Source organism: Sorex fumeus, unplaced genomic scaffold (assembly GCF_029834395.1).
Source record: "Sorex fumeus unplaced genomic scaffold, SorFum_2.1 ptg000044l, whole genome shotgun sequence".
Taxonomy (NCBI): domain Eukaryota; kingdom Metazoa; phylum Chordata; class Mammalia; order Eulipotyphla; family Soricidae; genus Sorex; species Sorex fumeus.
In genome coordinates this window covers 20,771,224-20,786,155 of record NW_026606101.1, presented here as the reverse complement: position 1 = coordinate 20,786,155, position 14,932 = coordinate 20,771,224, and the positions used below count along the sequence as shown (strand labels likewise).

The 14,932-nt window shown below is 49.5% G+C and overlaps 1 protein-coding gene across 3 annotated transcripts in view; it reads right to left on the bottom strand.

The window, feature by feature from the left end:
* ATRN (attractin) overlaps window positions 1-14,932 on the bottom strand; it is a 152,610-nt gene that overhangs the window by 55,608 nt on the left and 82,070 nt on the right. For all 3 annotated transcript variants that reach the window (XM_056122082.1, XM_056122080.1, XM_056122081.1), the window contains exons 11-16: window positions 13,869-13,953; window positions 9,230-9,450; window positions 6,586-6,707; window positions 5,447-5,585; window positions 3,842-4,032; window positions 1,856-2,075 (exon numbers count right to left, since the gene is read on the bottom strand). In XM_056122082.1, the coding sequence (XP_055978057.1) occupies window positions 1,856-2,075; window positions 3,842-4,032; window positions 5,447-5,585; window positions 6,586-6,707; window positions 9,230-9,450; window positions 13,869-13,953 (978 nt within the window). The remainder of the gene's footprint in view (window positions 1-1,855; window positions 2,076-3,841; window positions 4,033-5,446; window positions 5,586-6,585; window positions 6,708-9,229; window positions 9,451-13,868; window positions 13,954-14,932) is intronic.

Sequence of the window (14,932 nt, the reverse complement as noted above, 5' to 3'; positions counted from 1 at the left end):
GATGACTGGTTAAAGAAACTTTGGTACATCTACACAATGGAGTACTATGTAGCTCTTAGAAAAGATGAAGTCATGAAATTTACATACAAGTGGTACAATATGGAAAGTATCATGCTAAGCGAAATGAGTCAGAAAGAGAGGGATAGACATAGAAAGATTGCATTCATCTGGGGGATATAAAGTAACAAAGTAAGAGATTAATACCCAAGAATAGCTGAGATCAGCACCAGGAGGATTACTCCATAACTTAGAGGCCAGCCGGGTATCCTAGAGGAAAGGGCAGTTCAGATAGAGAAGGGAGCACCAAATAAAGGATGTTTGGAGGATCCTCCCAGGAGGGGAGATGCATGTCGAAAGTAGACTATGGACTGAACATGTTTGCCACTCAATGCCTCTTTTGCAGACCACAACACCCAAAAGGAGAGAGAGAACACAGGGGATTGCCCTGCCACAGAGACAGGGGGGATGGGGGGATGGGGGTGGGAGGGATATTATCCATGGTGGTGGAAAATGGGCACTGGTGGAGGGATGGGTATCTGATCATTGTATAATTGAAACCAAAGCACAAAAAATTGTAAATCTACAACTTTAAAAAAAAATAAAATACAATAAAGGGAAAAAAAAAAGAAAAAAAATTCTCTAATGTGCTCAGGATTCCCACCCCACCCCCCCCAGGTAAAAAATTCAGAATCACATTTTAAGGGGGTTCGGAGAGCGCTGTGACTTCTCCCTGTACTGTTCTCTGTATACCTCGAGTCGGAGCAACTTCTTGGAATAAGACCTAATGTCAGTGCAGCCCGGCATCCCCAGTGAACACAGTCTTTTTTAAAAAACAAAACGATGACGAGCTGGATGCTTGGAGGATGCAGATGCTGGTCTGGGCTTTCCCATGTGTTGCTGACCTGCTTTAATGAAGCCTCCAGTGGCTAAGCCAGGACAGTACGGGGACAAGGGAACAGCTCCTTGAATGTCCTCCTGCAGCCCAGCTGCATCTCTAACTCGCTTTTGTTAGGGATGGGACACACATGCATGCAGACACACACAGACAGAGACAGACAGACAGACACACACACACACACACACACACACACACACAGAGTGTTTGGGAGCCCAGAGTCCTTTTGGACAATACTTGGTTAGGTATGATGGCTATGGTATGACATTAGATGCATGGGGTCCGGCTGTGCCGGGGGCCACCAGGGCCGTGTGCAGGCGGTGCCCAGGGGAGCAGACCATGCGCCAGAGACTGAACACAGGGCCTCTGCATGCAGGACACGCTCCAAACCCTCTGAGCCCTCTCCCTTTTTCTTCCAATGATATACCCTCTTTCTGTCCACTGTTCCTAAACTGGCCTGCTTGCCTTTCTATTTTTCTCAGGGCTGCCCCCGGCTCGGTGCTCAGAGGAACGCGTGGAGCCACAGATCACACCTGGGGTTCCCCTGCGCCAAGCCTGTTCCCCAGACCCTGGGGTCCTGCGCACAGTTCTAATCCTGGGGGAGGGGAGGTAAGGGAAGCTATTTGCTTTTTTTTTTTTTTTTTTGCATCTTTTTGGGTTCCTTCTTCTACCATTTACCATTAAAAACAATTCTCAAGCCTTTCTGTAGTACACGAAGCCGCCTCACTGCTACTAGAGTTAGTCTTTGGCTCTGCTTCCACTGAGCAGTTTTCTCAAAGACGATTTCCTTCTGTTTCTTTTAAAATCCTGGCTCATCCTCTGCCTTCTACACTTGAAATCCATACTGCATCGGTTTTTCACGAGCATCTCGCACATCTCCGCAGTGGATGGGGGGGCACACCCACCCCCGAGAGTCTTTCAGTTACCGCCCCCTCCCCAACGCCCCCGCCCTGCCCTCACCAGGCCTTTCGCAGACACTGCCGTTGAGGGGGTTGATGCATGTGGCCGCCTTCAAGCCCCGCACGCTGGGCTCCGACAGGATTCCACAGAAGCCCGCATCGCTGGGCTCCGACGGCATCCACTGCAGCAGGCTGTTCGTGAAGGGGGACATGTCCTCCCAGCACCAGTAGGACACATTGATCTTCCGGAGGCCAACCCACGGGGTCAGGGTGAGCTTGGACTACAGACAGACAAGACACAGCTCAGAACCGCTGCAGTCTCTCCACCAAATCAGGCGTCTGGGTTAGAGAGCACACAGGCCCCCACCCCCCACCCCGACCCCCAGGCAGAGAGGGCAAGATCTCTTCTGCAGCAGACCCTAAGCCTGGGCTCCAGGAAGGGCATCAACAAAGGAAAAACAGATCCCCGAGGATAGGAGCCATCAGAAGTCACACAGTAGTTAGCATCACAGCAAGGACCAAGTCTTGGGGCCAGAGCAATAGAGCACAGTGGGTACAGGGCACCTGCCATGCACACAGCTGACCCAGGGTCGCTCCCCAGCTTCCCATATAGTCCCCTGAAACACTGCCAGGAGAGAATTCCTGAATGCAGAGCTAGGAGTAGCTCCCGAGCATCGCTGGGAGTGGCCCAAACCCACCCCCCCCCAAAAGAATGAATGAATTTTTTAAAACACAAATAAAAATGCGAACTGCCAGAGAATCTCATGGTCTCTGACAACGCTATGATGTGGCTGACACATCTGTTCACGTCGCCCAACCCAGGATCCGATCTGCCGGAAGCCTACTCTTATATCAAGAGTAAGGCCTGCAATGGGGGCTGGTGAGTCTAGGTGAGGCAAGCTGTCGGCACTCATCCACCCTGGCAGCTAAGGTGCCAGCATTCATGCGGGACAGATGCACGGCTTGTGTTCTCGACATTAAAAACATTGTTTTGCAGGGTAAGGATTTTTGAGAGGCAGAAATACGTCCTGGGGGGGGGGGGGAATCAATCTGTCAAATTATTCCTCTGAGGCAGCTTGAATAGAAACAGCTCTTACAGATATCAGCACTTTCCGGGTAGTGATGTGCGTATCCCCTTGGGGGCTGGGGGAGGGGCTTCTCGTGTCTGAATCCTGATTCCTGTGAGCATCAGGGTACAGACAGGGAGAAAACCTGGGAGCTGGGATCTCAAAACCTCCCAACACAGTGTCCTCCCCACTGGCATGGCCAGGCCCAGAGACAGACACCTACTGAAACCCATTACATGCAGTGACAATGCCCGACAGACTCAGGGGACTAACCCAACCCAGCAGTGACAGGGTGCCCAGCACCCGCTATGGCCACAGGATATGCGTATGTAAATAGATGTTTTACTGTTCATATACATGCAATTATTCATGTCTAAGGAATTAACAGATATGACTGTAGCACTGCACTGTCCTCCCTTTGTTCATCGATTTGCTCGAGCGGGCACTAGTAATGTCTCCATTGTGACATTTGTTGTTACTGTATTTGGCGTACCGACTTCGTCATGGGTAGCTTGCCAGGCTTTGCCATGTGGGCGAGATACTCTCGGTAGCTTGCCAGGCTCTCCGAGAGGGGACAGATATGATTAATAAAAATAAAATATTAAAATTCTGTTGTTATTTTTGTTGGGGGCTGGGGGGAAATTTGGGCCAAATTGGCAATGCTCAGGGTTTACTCCTGGCTCAGTGCTCAGGGGTTATTCCTGGTGGTGCTTGGGGAACCATCTGCAGTGCTGGGGATTGAACCTGGGTTGGAACATGTAAGGCAAGTGCCTGAACCCCTGTACTCTCTGGCCCAAAATATTACAGGTTTTCAGACCAAAATCAGCAGTGCTAGAGGCAGAGAACCTGCCAGTGTGCTTCACAGCCCCTTCTCTGTGCGTGCCAGCGCCCTCCTGCGAGCACATCACAGGCAGCTGGACTTGGGCCCTCAGGAGCAAGGCATGTGTCAGGAACTGAGCCTCAAAGATTCTCCAACTCACCAAGCTCTGCGAGGATTGCATTACCCGCAGCTGCTTCAGGACAAACTCGACCTTCTTCTGGGTGGTGAGGGAGGCCAGGAAGGCATTGTGGCTCCGGCAGGACAGCTTAGCGTTGTCGTAGTTCTCTTTGGCCGTCGTGATCTTCAGGCATGAGTTTCCGACCAAATGCCATCCAATGCCGCAGATATTTTCTTTGGTAGAGGGAGGGAAAAAAACAGTTTTAGAAATCACACAAAGGGCGCTATTACCAGTGGGAACTACTGGAAGCCTATTCTGTGCTCTGAATGGCAGGAGGTGATGAATGAGGGCACAAGAAACATCACAAAGCAGCAAATACACCATGTCAGAATTTAAAAAATGTTCACCAGTCCCATTTCCTGGATCAGGAAAAAAAAAAAAAACACCTAAAGACATGTATTGGGACACGCAGATAAGCACAATACATGACCAGAGCAGAACAATGCAAACATGTGCCAGAGGGCACGGCAGAAAAGGAGGATGGAAAGGAGTGGGCAAGTGAACAAAGGGGCCAAGACGGTGCTGTTTTCACGTCAGGGGGGACGGCAAGAAGCAAGCAGAGGAAACAGCTCAAAAAAGATGTGAAAAGATTTCTTTCCGGAACGTGATTCAGGGAGGCGGCTTCCCTCATGCTGGGAATATGATCCACAGCGACTCACAGTGGGCAAGAGCAAGGCAGGCACCCCGTGGGGAAGGAATTATTGGTAAGCAACCGAGGCCATGCTCCTGAAAACGTGATGCCCGCATTATTGCTTCTTAAAACACAGGCAGGGGGCACGACCCCAGCTCTGAACCTGAGTCTGCCTCTGAGCGAAATCCTCGAGAGTTGGGCTACATAGCACAGAGACGCATCTCAGTTTGGGTCGTGGCGGTGGGTCTCAGGGCCCCAACTGATCACCCCAAACCTCAAGCATGCCAGACACTGGGGCCTACTGGGGCTGCGGAGAGAGGTGCTGCTCCCATCCTTGCCGGAAGGTGCTACTGACTACCCAGCCCCGGCTGTCACCTCCACTCTGCATGAGTACCCAGAAGACCCAGAAGTTGTGACAGGACTGCTTTTGAGACGCAGCTGGCACAGCATGTGTGTGTGTGTGTGTGTGTGTAGTAATGCTGAAGCATGCTTGATGTCAGAGCCAAGCTGTCACCACTTCTCCAGAACAGTGGAGGATGACACTTCCATTTACTTTTGAAGGCCAGAGGGGATGGAGACTGAAGTCTAGTTCGGTTTGACAATATCACAACCGAAGCAGAAGAATGGAGGAATGGGGAAAAATTGAGCTCATCTCTTCTGCTAAGCTCACTGAGGCAGCAACTGGGGTCAGAGCAGGTACGGTACTTGCTTTGCATGTGGCTGACCTGGGTTCAATTCCCTGACATCCTGTTTGGTCCCTCCAAGCACCACCAGGAGTGATCCCTGAGTGCAGGGCCAGGAGCAATCCCTGAGCATTGCTGGGTCTGGCCCCCAAAATAAAAAAAGCAGAAAACAAAACAAACTAGGCAGCACAATGGCGGGGGAGGGGTGGTGAGATGAGGAGAGGGCGGTTGTCTTTGGACCCCCACATCCCAGGGTGCCCCTGCAAGGCCTACCAGGCAAGGCGATGCACTCCTGATTCCGAGGCTCCCACTGACAGTTCTGGTCCAGGGCACAGCTCCTGCAGCTGGTCTTCTTGTTACAGTAATACATGGGGTTATCCTTGGGACAATTCTCATACTTGGCAATGGAGATCTAGAACACAGTGGACCCAAAAGAAAAAAAAGCCTTTCTCTTAAGATCCAATGAAGAGACCTCATAGTGAGGACAATGGGATTCCCAAAAACAACAAAAGTGAACTGTGAAGAAGCACACCGCAAAAAGATAAACGTGCTAGATGACGCTCAAGTGATCAAGTGACAGCACGGCACGAGCAGAACAGTGAAGAGCTCTGGACGAGCCTGCACCAGCAGGAAAGGGAAACCAGGCTTCCGGGCGGGGGGAGAGAACAGGAGTTAAGGTTCTTCTGCATGTGGTGGCCTCAGTTCAACCCCTAGCACTATAGCCCCCACTCCCTTCCCCCCAGAACAGCTGGGAGTGACGCCCACGCAGAGCTGGGAACAGCACTGGATATGGCCTCGAAACAAACAAACAAATAAAAAACTAAACAGGCCAAAAACCCACCAGGTTTCAATCTGCTCATTGATAAAATGTGGGGTTGAATCTGCTGCTTTTCAAACGGTGTCGCAAACAAGGGGACAGCGGCGAGGCATGGACTCCATCACCTCCCACAAAGGGTGCTGCAGCAACCGAGCGAGACCATCAAAGCGTGGCCACCTGACCTTTCCCTTCCGTCACGGATTGTAAAAGACACCATGAACGGCCAGCAATTCATTTTACTGAGCAAAGACAGAAGGCAAGGAATTCTGCGAAGCCTGTGACGGCCACTGTTCATACGGCCGCCACACAGTGGACTCCCGCCACATTTCAAGTCTTAACTTGCCCTCCATGGCGGGCATGGGCAGAGGAGTCGACCACGACAGAGTCACAGCAGGGCCCGAGTGCTCAGATTCTTCTATACCACCACACCCGAGCCCTGTGGCTGCAGGACCCCCGGAACTAGGGCAAGCAGCACAGCCCCTTCTTAAGAGAAAATCTGGGAAATTCTAAAGCCCAACCCTGAAAGAACTCTGGCTGCGCACACCCCTGCCGTACAATCAGGAACACCTGGGCCCCTTGAGAGACAGCTCCTGACCTGGTTCTCCGCGCAGCTGTGGTTCAGGGGGATGCAGTGGTCCGGGCACCAGTGGCAATCATTCGTGTTGGCCGTGCAGCTGTAGCAATCCGTGTGCTGGTCACATCTGTCATGGTCAAGGGCTACGAGGAGAAGAAAAACTCATCAGCTGTGACAACTTCTCTGGAGAGCCACAGGCTGTTGTGGTGACCAGAGATGGGTTTAAGGGGTTCAGAAAGTAAGCACAGCTGGGAAATAAAACATGGGAGTGAGGCTGCAGAGAACAGATGAAGATGGCACTCAGAAATAAGTAGCCAAGGGAATGGAGAGAGAACACAGCAGGCTGGGCAATTGCCTTGCACGTGGCCAACCGGGGTTCAATCCCTGGCATCCCATATGGTTCCCAGATCACCACCAGGAGTGATCCCTAAGTACAGAGCCAGGCGTAAGCCCTGAGCACAGTTGGGTATGGTCCCAAATCCAAACCAAACCAAAAAGCCCTTGGCACATAAGTATGTAGACAAAACTGAAGACAAACTTTTTGTACCCCCCCACAAAAAAAAGTACACAGACACACTTTCATGCTGTGGGCCTTAAGCTGACACAGTAATGGATTTGATTTCTCAATAAAACTGGGCCACAAAGCACATGAGACGTGAACAGCAAGAAGGCTTCATTTAACACAATGGATGTGAGTGATCACGGGAACAGGGCTAGTTCTCTGGATGTTTTTCTTGCCAAGAAATCTACCAAACAGCAATAGAATGAGCTGCAGGAACTCCAGGGTGGCCAGACAGTAGTGTGTGTGGGGGGGGGGGGGGGGGGGGGGGAGGGGAAGGGGTGCGCCAGTGACCTCTCCTAGCTGTGGGTGCCAGGCTCACCTGGGCAGAGGAGGGGGCCGTGCCTCTGAACCCTGGAGTGGGCGGGCATTGTGCCTCCATGATCTAGAAGCCTCAGAGTGCAAGTCTGAAAAGCTCAAGGTGTGAGAGACGGCCGGACAGCTCACCACCCCCACAGCTCAACGGCAGCCACCAAGGAGCCGCCCCACAACCAACACCGCCTTGGACCTGCTGGCCCATTGGCCCTGTGGCATGCCACATGCTCTGTGGATGGGGTCAGCGGTGGGTAATCCTCACAGAGACCCCCGTGCCTGCTCCTCAGGCTGCTCTCCTCACCCTAGTCAGCACCCCAGAGACTGGGACCCCTGAGGAAGTGAGCTGAACCGGAAGCCCATAGCTGTTACGCGTTCACAGCAAATGGACTCAGACAGAACCAAAATAAGGTGATTCAGAATTGTTTCCTGGAACACGCAGTTTTGCTGATTTTTACCCGCTTGAGGAGACCGTGACTAATACTCTCTCCGGTGCCGGTCATGGCAGTGCCCCACACCCACCGGCCCGCCCAGGCCCCAGGAGGCCCCCTGCAAGCGCTCTAACCGAGGATTCGGGTTCAGTGCAGGGAAGGCGGCTTCTGGTGCCCGCCCCGTGACTCGCATGGGAACTGCAGCCCCTACCCCAGACCACTCTGCCAGGAAATGCAGTCCCTGTTCTTGATGAGAAACAGGCAAGTATTTCACAGATGCTGTTTCTCCCCATGTCTATAGGTCAAGGTGGGGCTATTCCAGGAGAACGGCTCACTAGTCATCCTCAGCAATTATCTTGCTCTTGCTTCCGCGTCCAGGTAGAAAAGCTAACTGGAAGACTTCTCAAAGACCCAAACTCTACCTCCCATGGCTGGAACGATCTACTCTAGCCCAGCTTTTCAAGGCTGAGACTTAGTCTCATCCTTACCGTTAGACCTGTGCGGTCCAACCTGGTAATTACACTTAGTTTGTTAGTTTGTTTGTTCGGGGACCACACCTGGTGGTGTTCAGAAATCACTCCTGGGGCTGCTTGGGGAACCATACGCAGTACCAGGGGCTGGACCTGGTCAGTTATATGCAAGGAAAGCACCTGACCCCCTATGTCATCTGTCTGGCCCCGACATTGCGCTTTTGCTTGTATCTACTCCCAACAGTGCTCGGGAGTCTGGGGGCCACTCCCTGTGATACTCTGCCTGGCAGTGCCAGACCTGGTGTTCAAGTGCGGGGGCCCATCTGTGCTGAGAGGCACTCATGCCGCGCAGGACTCAGGGAGCTCTGCTGAGCAGGGGTCACACCAGTCTGTCTCACGTGTGCACCAACCTTTTGTTTGAGCTCTCCCCATGGTCACTAAAGTAAAAATTAAAACTGAGTTATTTAGTCGTGCCAGTCTCATTTGGCCTCATTTCAAGAGTTCTGACACCCACATGCCACAAATAACCATACGAGGACCGTGCAGATACAAAATGTTTCTAGAACCATAGTAAGTCCCACTGGAGTCACAGCCCCAGACCAGCTGCCTCCAGGTTTTGGAGTTAGCATATGAAGTCTGTGCAGTGCCAGGGAGGGACCATCTCCATCATCCAGACGGCATCGAAGGGTCACGTGGTGGGCGCCCAAAGTTGTCTGCAAACCAGTTCTCAAACACCCATTATGCGTTCAAGTTACTACTAATATTGTCTAATAAAACAAATATTCATGAAAAAGTGACAGATGCTCTAAAAGTATCTTCAGAATTCAAATAAATAGACTTCATTGAACTTTAAAAAGTGGCAAGATCGAGCGGGGGAGGGGGGAGAAACGTACGTCTTTTGGATAAACACTCTGATTTCAACTTCTCCTGTTGCTCGTCATTTGCCAGCTCCCAGGAGATGCACTGAGTCAGAGTCGGGTCCCACACGCAGCGTATGCCGGGGCCCGCGGCCAAGCAGGCAGCCTCGTTCCGGTGAGCCTCACAGCGCTCCGAGGTGAAGACCAGGATGTCACTGAGCAGGAGACTGTTGAAACCCCCAAACACATACATGGTGCTGAAAGGGAAAAAAAGGGATTGGGGGTATTTGTGAAGGAGGTTTTTGAAAACAACAAATGTGCACTAATACTTCTCACAATCTCAGACAGACCTTACAGATCAAAAGAAATCAATTCCAGGTCTCACAAGTCATTCCGATTATATTCCAAATAATCCACTTACATTTTCCTTTATGTATCAAAAAGTCCTCCTGGGACCTAGGGAGATGATTCAACAGACTGGGGCACATGCTTAGCATGTGGGAGGCCCAGGTTCGATCCCCGGCACCACTTGGACCTCTAAGACACCTCCAGGTACAGCCCCATAACAAACAAAACAAAAACAAAAGGAAAAGTCTCATGATAAATGAGTGACTTTTAACCATGATACCCTGAACTATTTTAGCACGTGGGTAAGTAACATCTTTTAAAATGAGGGGTCGGAGTAAGCACAGCAGGTAAGGTGCTTGCCATAGGGCTGACCGGGGTCCCATCTCTGGCATCCCACACGGTCTCACAAGTCCGTAAGGACTGATGTCTCAGCAAAAAGCCAGGAGTAAGTTCTGAGCACCGCCGGGTGTGACCCAGAAACAAAACAAAACCAAAAAATGAATTGACTAGTTATTCTTTCACAAATCAATTCTATATCTACATGTTTTTTTTTAATTAAAAAGATTTCAAAAGCAGAATAAAGTCTCTATAATTCAAACTGAAATGAGGAGTCAGATGGGGGAAGTTAAGGCACTTGACTGGCACTTGGTCAACTCTAGGTTGACACTGAACACCATCAGGAGTGATCCCTGAGCACTGCCAGGTGTGACCCCAACCTCCCCACCAAAAAAACTCCCAAAAAATCAACCCAAGCGTCAATGTAATAAATACGTAGATGATAAGTAGATAAAACTATACCTGGAAAAACCTGATACTGAAAAAAAAAACCGAAATGGTATATAAAAATTAAGTACACAGTAAAAATGGCATCCTATTTAGCAGGGAGAGAAAAAGGACTTTTCAGTAAGTAGAACTGAACAAAATAAAAGTAAGACTAAACTAATTTTTCACCCTCTTCATCAGGATAAACACTAAATTAGAGAAACACCTGGCAGGGTGAACCCACACAAGTACTGGAAGAAAAATCCACATGATTTAAAATCTAGAAAATCATTGTTTAAAATAAGGTAACAATATCATTATATATTTTAAATCTGCATATAATTGATATTCAAGAAATGTTTTGTATAAAGAAATGTTTTAAGAATTGTGTTGTAAGAAAAGGAAAACCGTGTTGGTGATTCAATTGCTTAATATTGTCCCCAAGAATAGCGCTAAAGAGCTTTCCAATGTTCTGAGCACAGGAATCTATGAGATGCCTGGAGGCAGGAGATAGTATAGCGGACCGAGCAACCTCGGCTCCATGCCCGGCATCCCACATGGTCCTAAGCCAGGAGTGATTCCTGAGTGTGGAGTCAGACATAAACCATGAGCACTAGTGGGTATGGCCCCCAAACAAAAAAAAATTAATTTTTAAAAAATTCTGTGAAAATTATGCTTTACAGAGACACTGCATGAGTAATAGTGCTGTTTGCGACCAGTTCAATAACAATGACTCAACAATCTACATTAAAGAAGGTGTCTTTAAAGAGAAATACACATAAGGAAGATCATGGATCGATTGGTTGGAGAAAATGCTGTGATACAGAGACTTTCACAGAACCCTAATCCTGTGTTCCCAATGGGAGCAATGCAGTATTCTCTAATGAGGAGTTTGCTCTCAGCATACAGAACATAGATAAAAATACATAGAGTACATATTTACAAAACAGAGCACATATAAAAAAAACAGAGCATATATTGAAAAAATAACAAGGACCAACAGTGAACTGCCTCAGCTCCCTCAGCTGAACTTAACCTACAAGCTAAAGAAACTCAACTTATCTCTGAGCCACATTCATCCCTGAGTGTCTTACCAGTATACATACCCTTAGTGCTTGTAAGATCTTTATATTTTGTTTATGGGGATGGGAGGTGGGGGAACAGCCAGTGATGTTCAGGGGACTGTATGGGATGCCAGACACAGAACCCAAGTCAGCCATGTGCAAGGTTAGCGCCTACCTGCTGTACTATGGTCTGGCCCCTGAGCTCTATACTTCTTAGTTTCCTTCACTGACAGGCTGCAGGCTCTGAATTTGGACAGACATGTGCATTGCAGTATTGGCGGCTTTGGCCAAAAGGCAGAAGCAACAGAATCATCCATCAGTAGATGAACAGATAAGGAGGGCGTGCTACGTGTGAATGTGGCTATGTGTGTCTGCACACGTGTGCGCACACACCATGGAATATCACTCAGCCTTGAGAGGGCAGAAAAAATCAATACGAATGAACGCATCTTGAAGATACTATGCTAAGTGAAGTAAGTCAGTCACAAGAGAACAAATCCTGTTTAACTTCACTTACTGGAGGTGCCTATGGCAGCGTTTCTCGACTGGAAGCAGCCAGAATATTCCAAGGGACCCACAAGTGAAAACTACATAAGTGGCAGACCACAGCACTAAACGAGGAAGACGCTGGAAGACAGCCAAGTGGGAAGGGGCCCACGGGGTAAAGGGCTGAGTCCCAGCACTTACTACTCTAATCATCTCCACACAGACAGAGGCTGGTGAGGGCTGCCAGGAGCAGGGGCAGAAGGGGCAGAGAGGAAGTCACTGTGTGGAGCCGAGAGTTCTGGGGTTGGGGTTCTGTTGGGGAGGGGGTCACACCCTGGCAGTGCAGGGAAACTCAACAGAATGCAGGCATTAGATCACTCAAGGAGCTGATGAGGCCTGCAACTGTATTAGTAAATAAATACAGTTGGTGGTGCCAGAAACTGAACTCAGGGCCTCACACAGTCAAAGTCTTGGATTTGATTTCCGGCACTACTCTACCTCGACCAGGAATGCACATCCTGAGTCAAATTGCAAAAGGTGAAAGAGACATTTACTGATGACCACAGTAAGAAGCACGATACGCCTTACCGAGCCCATGAGTTGCCCCCCACGAGTGGCTCTCTGGCATGGCCATGGCACCAGAGGCACACAAACCAATCTCGTAATTATCTGGCTTTTGGTAGAAATCCCTCCAGACTTAATTAGTAAAATATCAGAAATCCAAAATCATCATATGGTTATCATAATCAGCAATAGAAAACAAATTATTTCACAATGCCTTTTCAGCAGTTCTGATTTTTTGGGGGAAATTCCAAACCAAAATAATGGTGCATCTTTTGTCGAAATAATAATGCCTCACAGGCATCGGGAGGGGTAGGAGAGGGGGTATGTTGGGCTTCTTGGTGGTGAAAAATAATTACTGGTGAAGGGATGGGTGTTTGATCATTGTATGGCCAAGACTTAAACCTGAAAGCTTTGTAACTTTTCTCGCGGTGATTCAATAAATAAATTTAACAAGAAAAAAGAAAGAAAAAAAAAGCAAAATAAAGATAAGACAGGCATTAACACATTTCAAGTCTTTAAATGACTCGTTAAGAAATGGATCTTCGGGCTGGAGCAATAGCACAGTGGGTAGGGCGTTTGTTTGCCTTGCATGCTGCCAACCCGGGTTCGATTCCCAGCATCCCATATGGTCCCCTGAGCACCGCCAGGGGTAATTCTTGAGCGCAGAGCCAGGAGTAACCCCTGTGCATTGCCGGATGTAACCCAAAAAAAAGAGGAAAAAAAGGAAAAAAAAAAAAGAAATGGATCTTCCTCAGAGGACAGAGCCTTCTCCTGAACCCAACTGGGAAAGAGCCCTGCTCTGGACCATGCATTTTGGCTCTTTCTGGAGCCATACTGGGAAGTTCCCAGGGTGGCCTCCTGGTTCTGAACTCAGGGATCAACCCTGGCGGGGCTCGGGGGACTGTGTGCGGTGTCGGGGAATGAACCCAGGGCAGAGTCCAGCTGCGCATGGCCACAGTGCTTGCTCGGGCGTCTCTGAGAGACGGGACAGCACGCGCATGCCCAGGACCTACAGACGAGTCACGCTCCGTCCTCGGTTCCTCTACCTGACCTTCGCTCCTCTCTTCAACCCTCTCCTTCCCACCCACACACAAATCAGGGAATGCGACAGACCATCCTAATACCACACTTAACGACAAAGAGTTAACAGCAAAAGGTCGAAGATAGAAACTGCCTTTCACTTTTGCTGTCCTGTGTGTTCAAACAACTCCAAGCACAGCCTCGTGGGCGCCAAAACCATGATGCACGTTTTGTGGCAGCAGAGCCATCATAAGCACGCGGTAGTTCAAACCCAAAGCATTGAGTATTTTTCAATGCAAATCAGGAACTTCTCAAGCGGGTAATTCGGTGGGAAAAAAATGAATGAGCAGAGAAAATCCTGCAAATACTACGGGAGTCCAGCTGGCTTTCTGCTACCCGCTTCCTCCCTGCATGAACTCTCTCCCCGTTACCTGTTGTGCAAGACTGCCGAGTGGCCGAATCTGTTGACGTCCTGATGGAGGCCAGGCCTGGGGAGCACGGACCAGCGGTCACAAGCTAGGAGCAAGGAAGACACACGTTAGCCTTCTAGAGTGAGTCAGTCCCCGGCCCTGCAAGGTCTTTAAGGTAGAAAACAAAAGCTTGACATTTTCCAAGTTAGATGCATAAATACGCAGATCATTTTCTACTCTCTCCAAGTTTGCCTACACTTAGTAACGGCCAAGACTCAGAGACTATAAAACCCAGCTCCCAGAAGCATTCGCGGCCGCGCGACATCTTATCTTATTCTTACTTTGGACAACCTGGCAGGCTACCAAATGTAACCTGCCCACATGGCAGAGTCTGGCAAACTCCCCGTGGCGTACCCAATATGCCAAATACCAGTAACAATGATGGGTCTCATTCTCCTAACCCTGAAAGAGCCTCGAATATGGCACTTTAAAATCTCTGGGCTAGGACGAAGGAGACGTTACTGGTGCCTACTCGAGGCAATCGACGAACAACAGGATGATTGTGATCGTGAATATTCAAACACAAATTCTACCACCATACACCTTCAAACCACCATATTTTGGTTATGTTCATCCCATACCCAGATCCCTATCCCAAAGCACCCCAAAATAATATCATATTTCCCTCTAAGGTAGGTTGTCTCCTGCTTGAATCCCATCAAAAGTAGTGCGGTACTCTTGGAGTATGGGTAGGGTGTGTCCTATGAAGTGTGTAGCCGCATTCATTGAACTCAAGAGTTCTCAGTCACAAAGTCCTGCATATCTGGGTTTTCTGGGGGTTCACTCATGGGTGAGGCTCGGCTTGAGCATATGGAGAATGGCTGTGAGCATGGTGGCGGTTGAGTTCTGGAGGTTTTTGGCTGCCAGGGCTGGGTCCCCTGGGGAGGGGTCTCACCTGCCCCCGTCTGTGACCCTGATAGGTTTTGACAGCCTCCAAACTCTTTCGGAAACTTTCACCTAGCCATGCTCTGGCCCTTCACTCCTCTCTGCAGGCGCGTGCTCTGGTATCACTCAGTTTCCCGGTG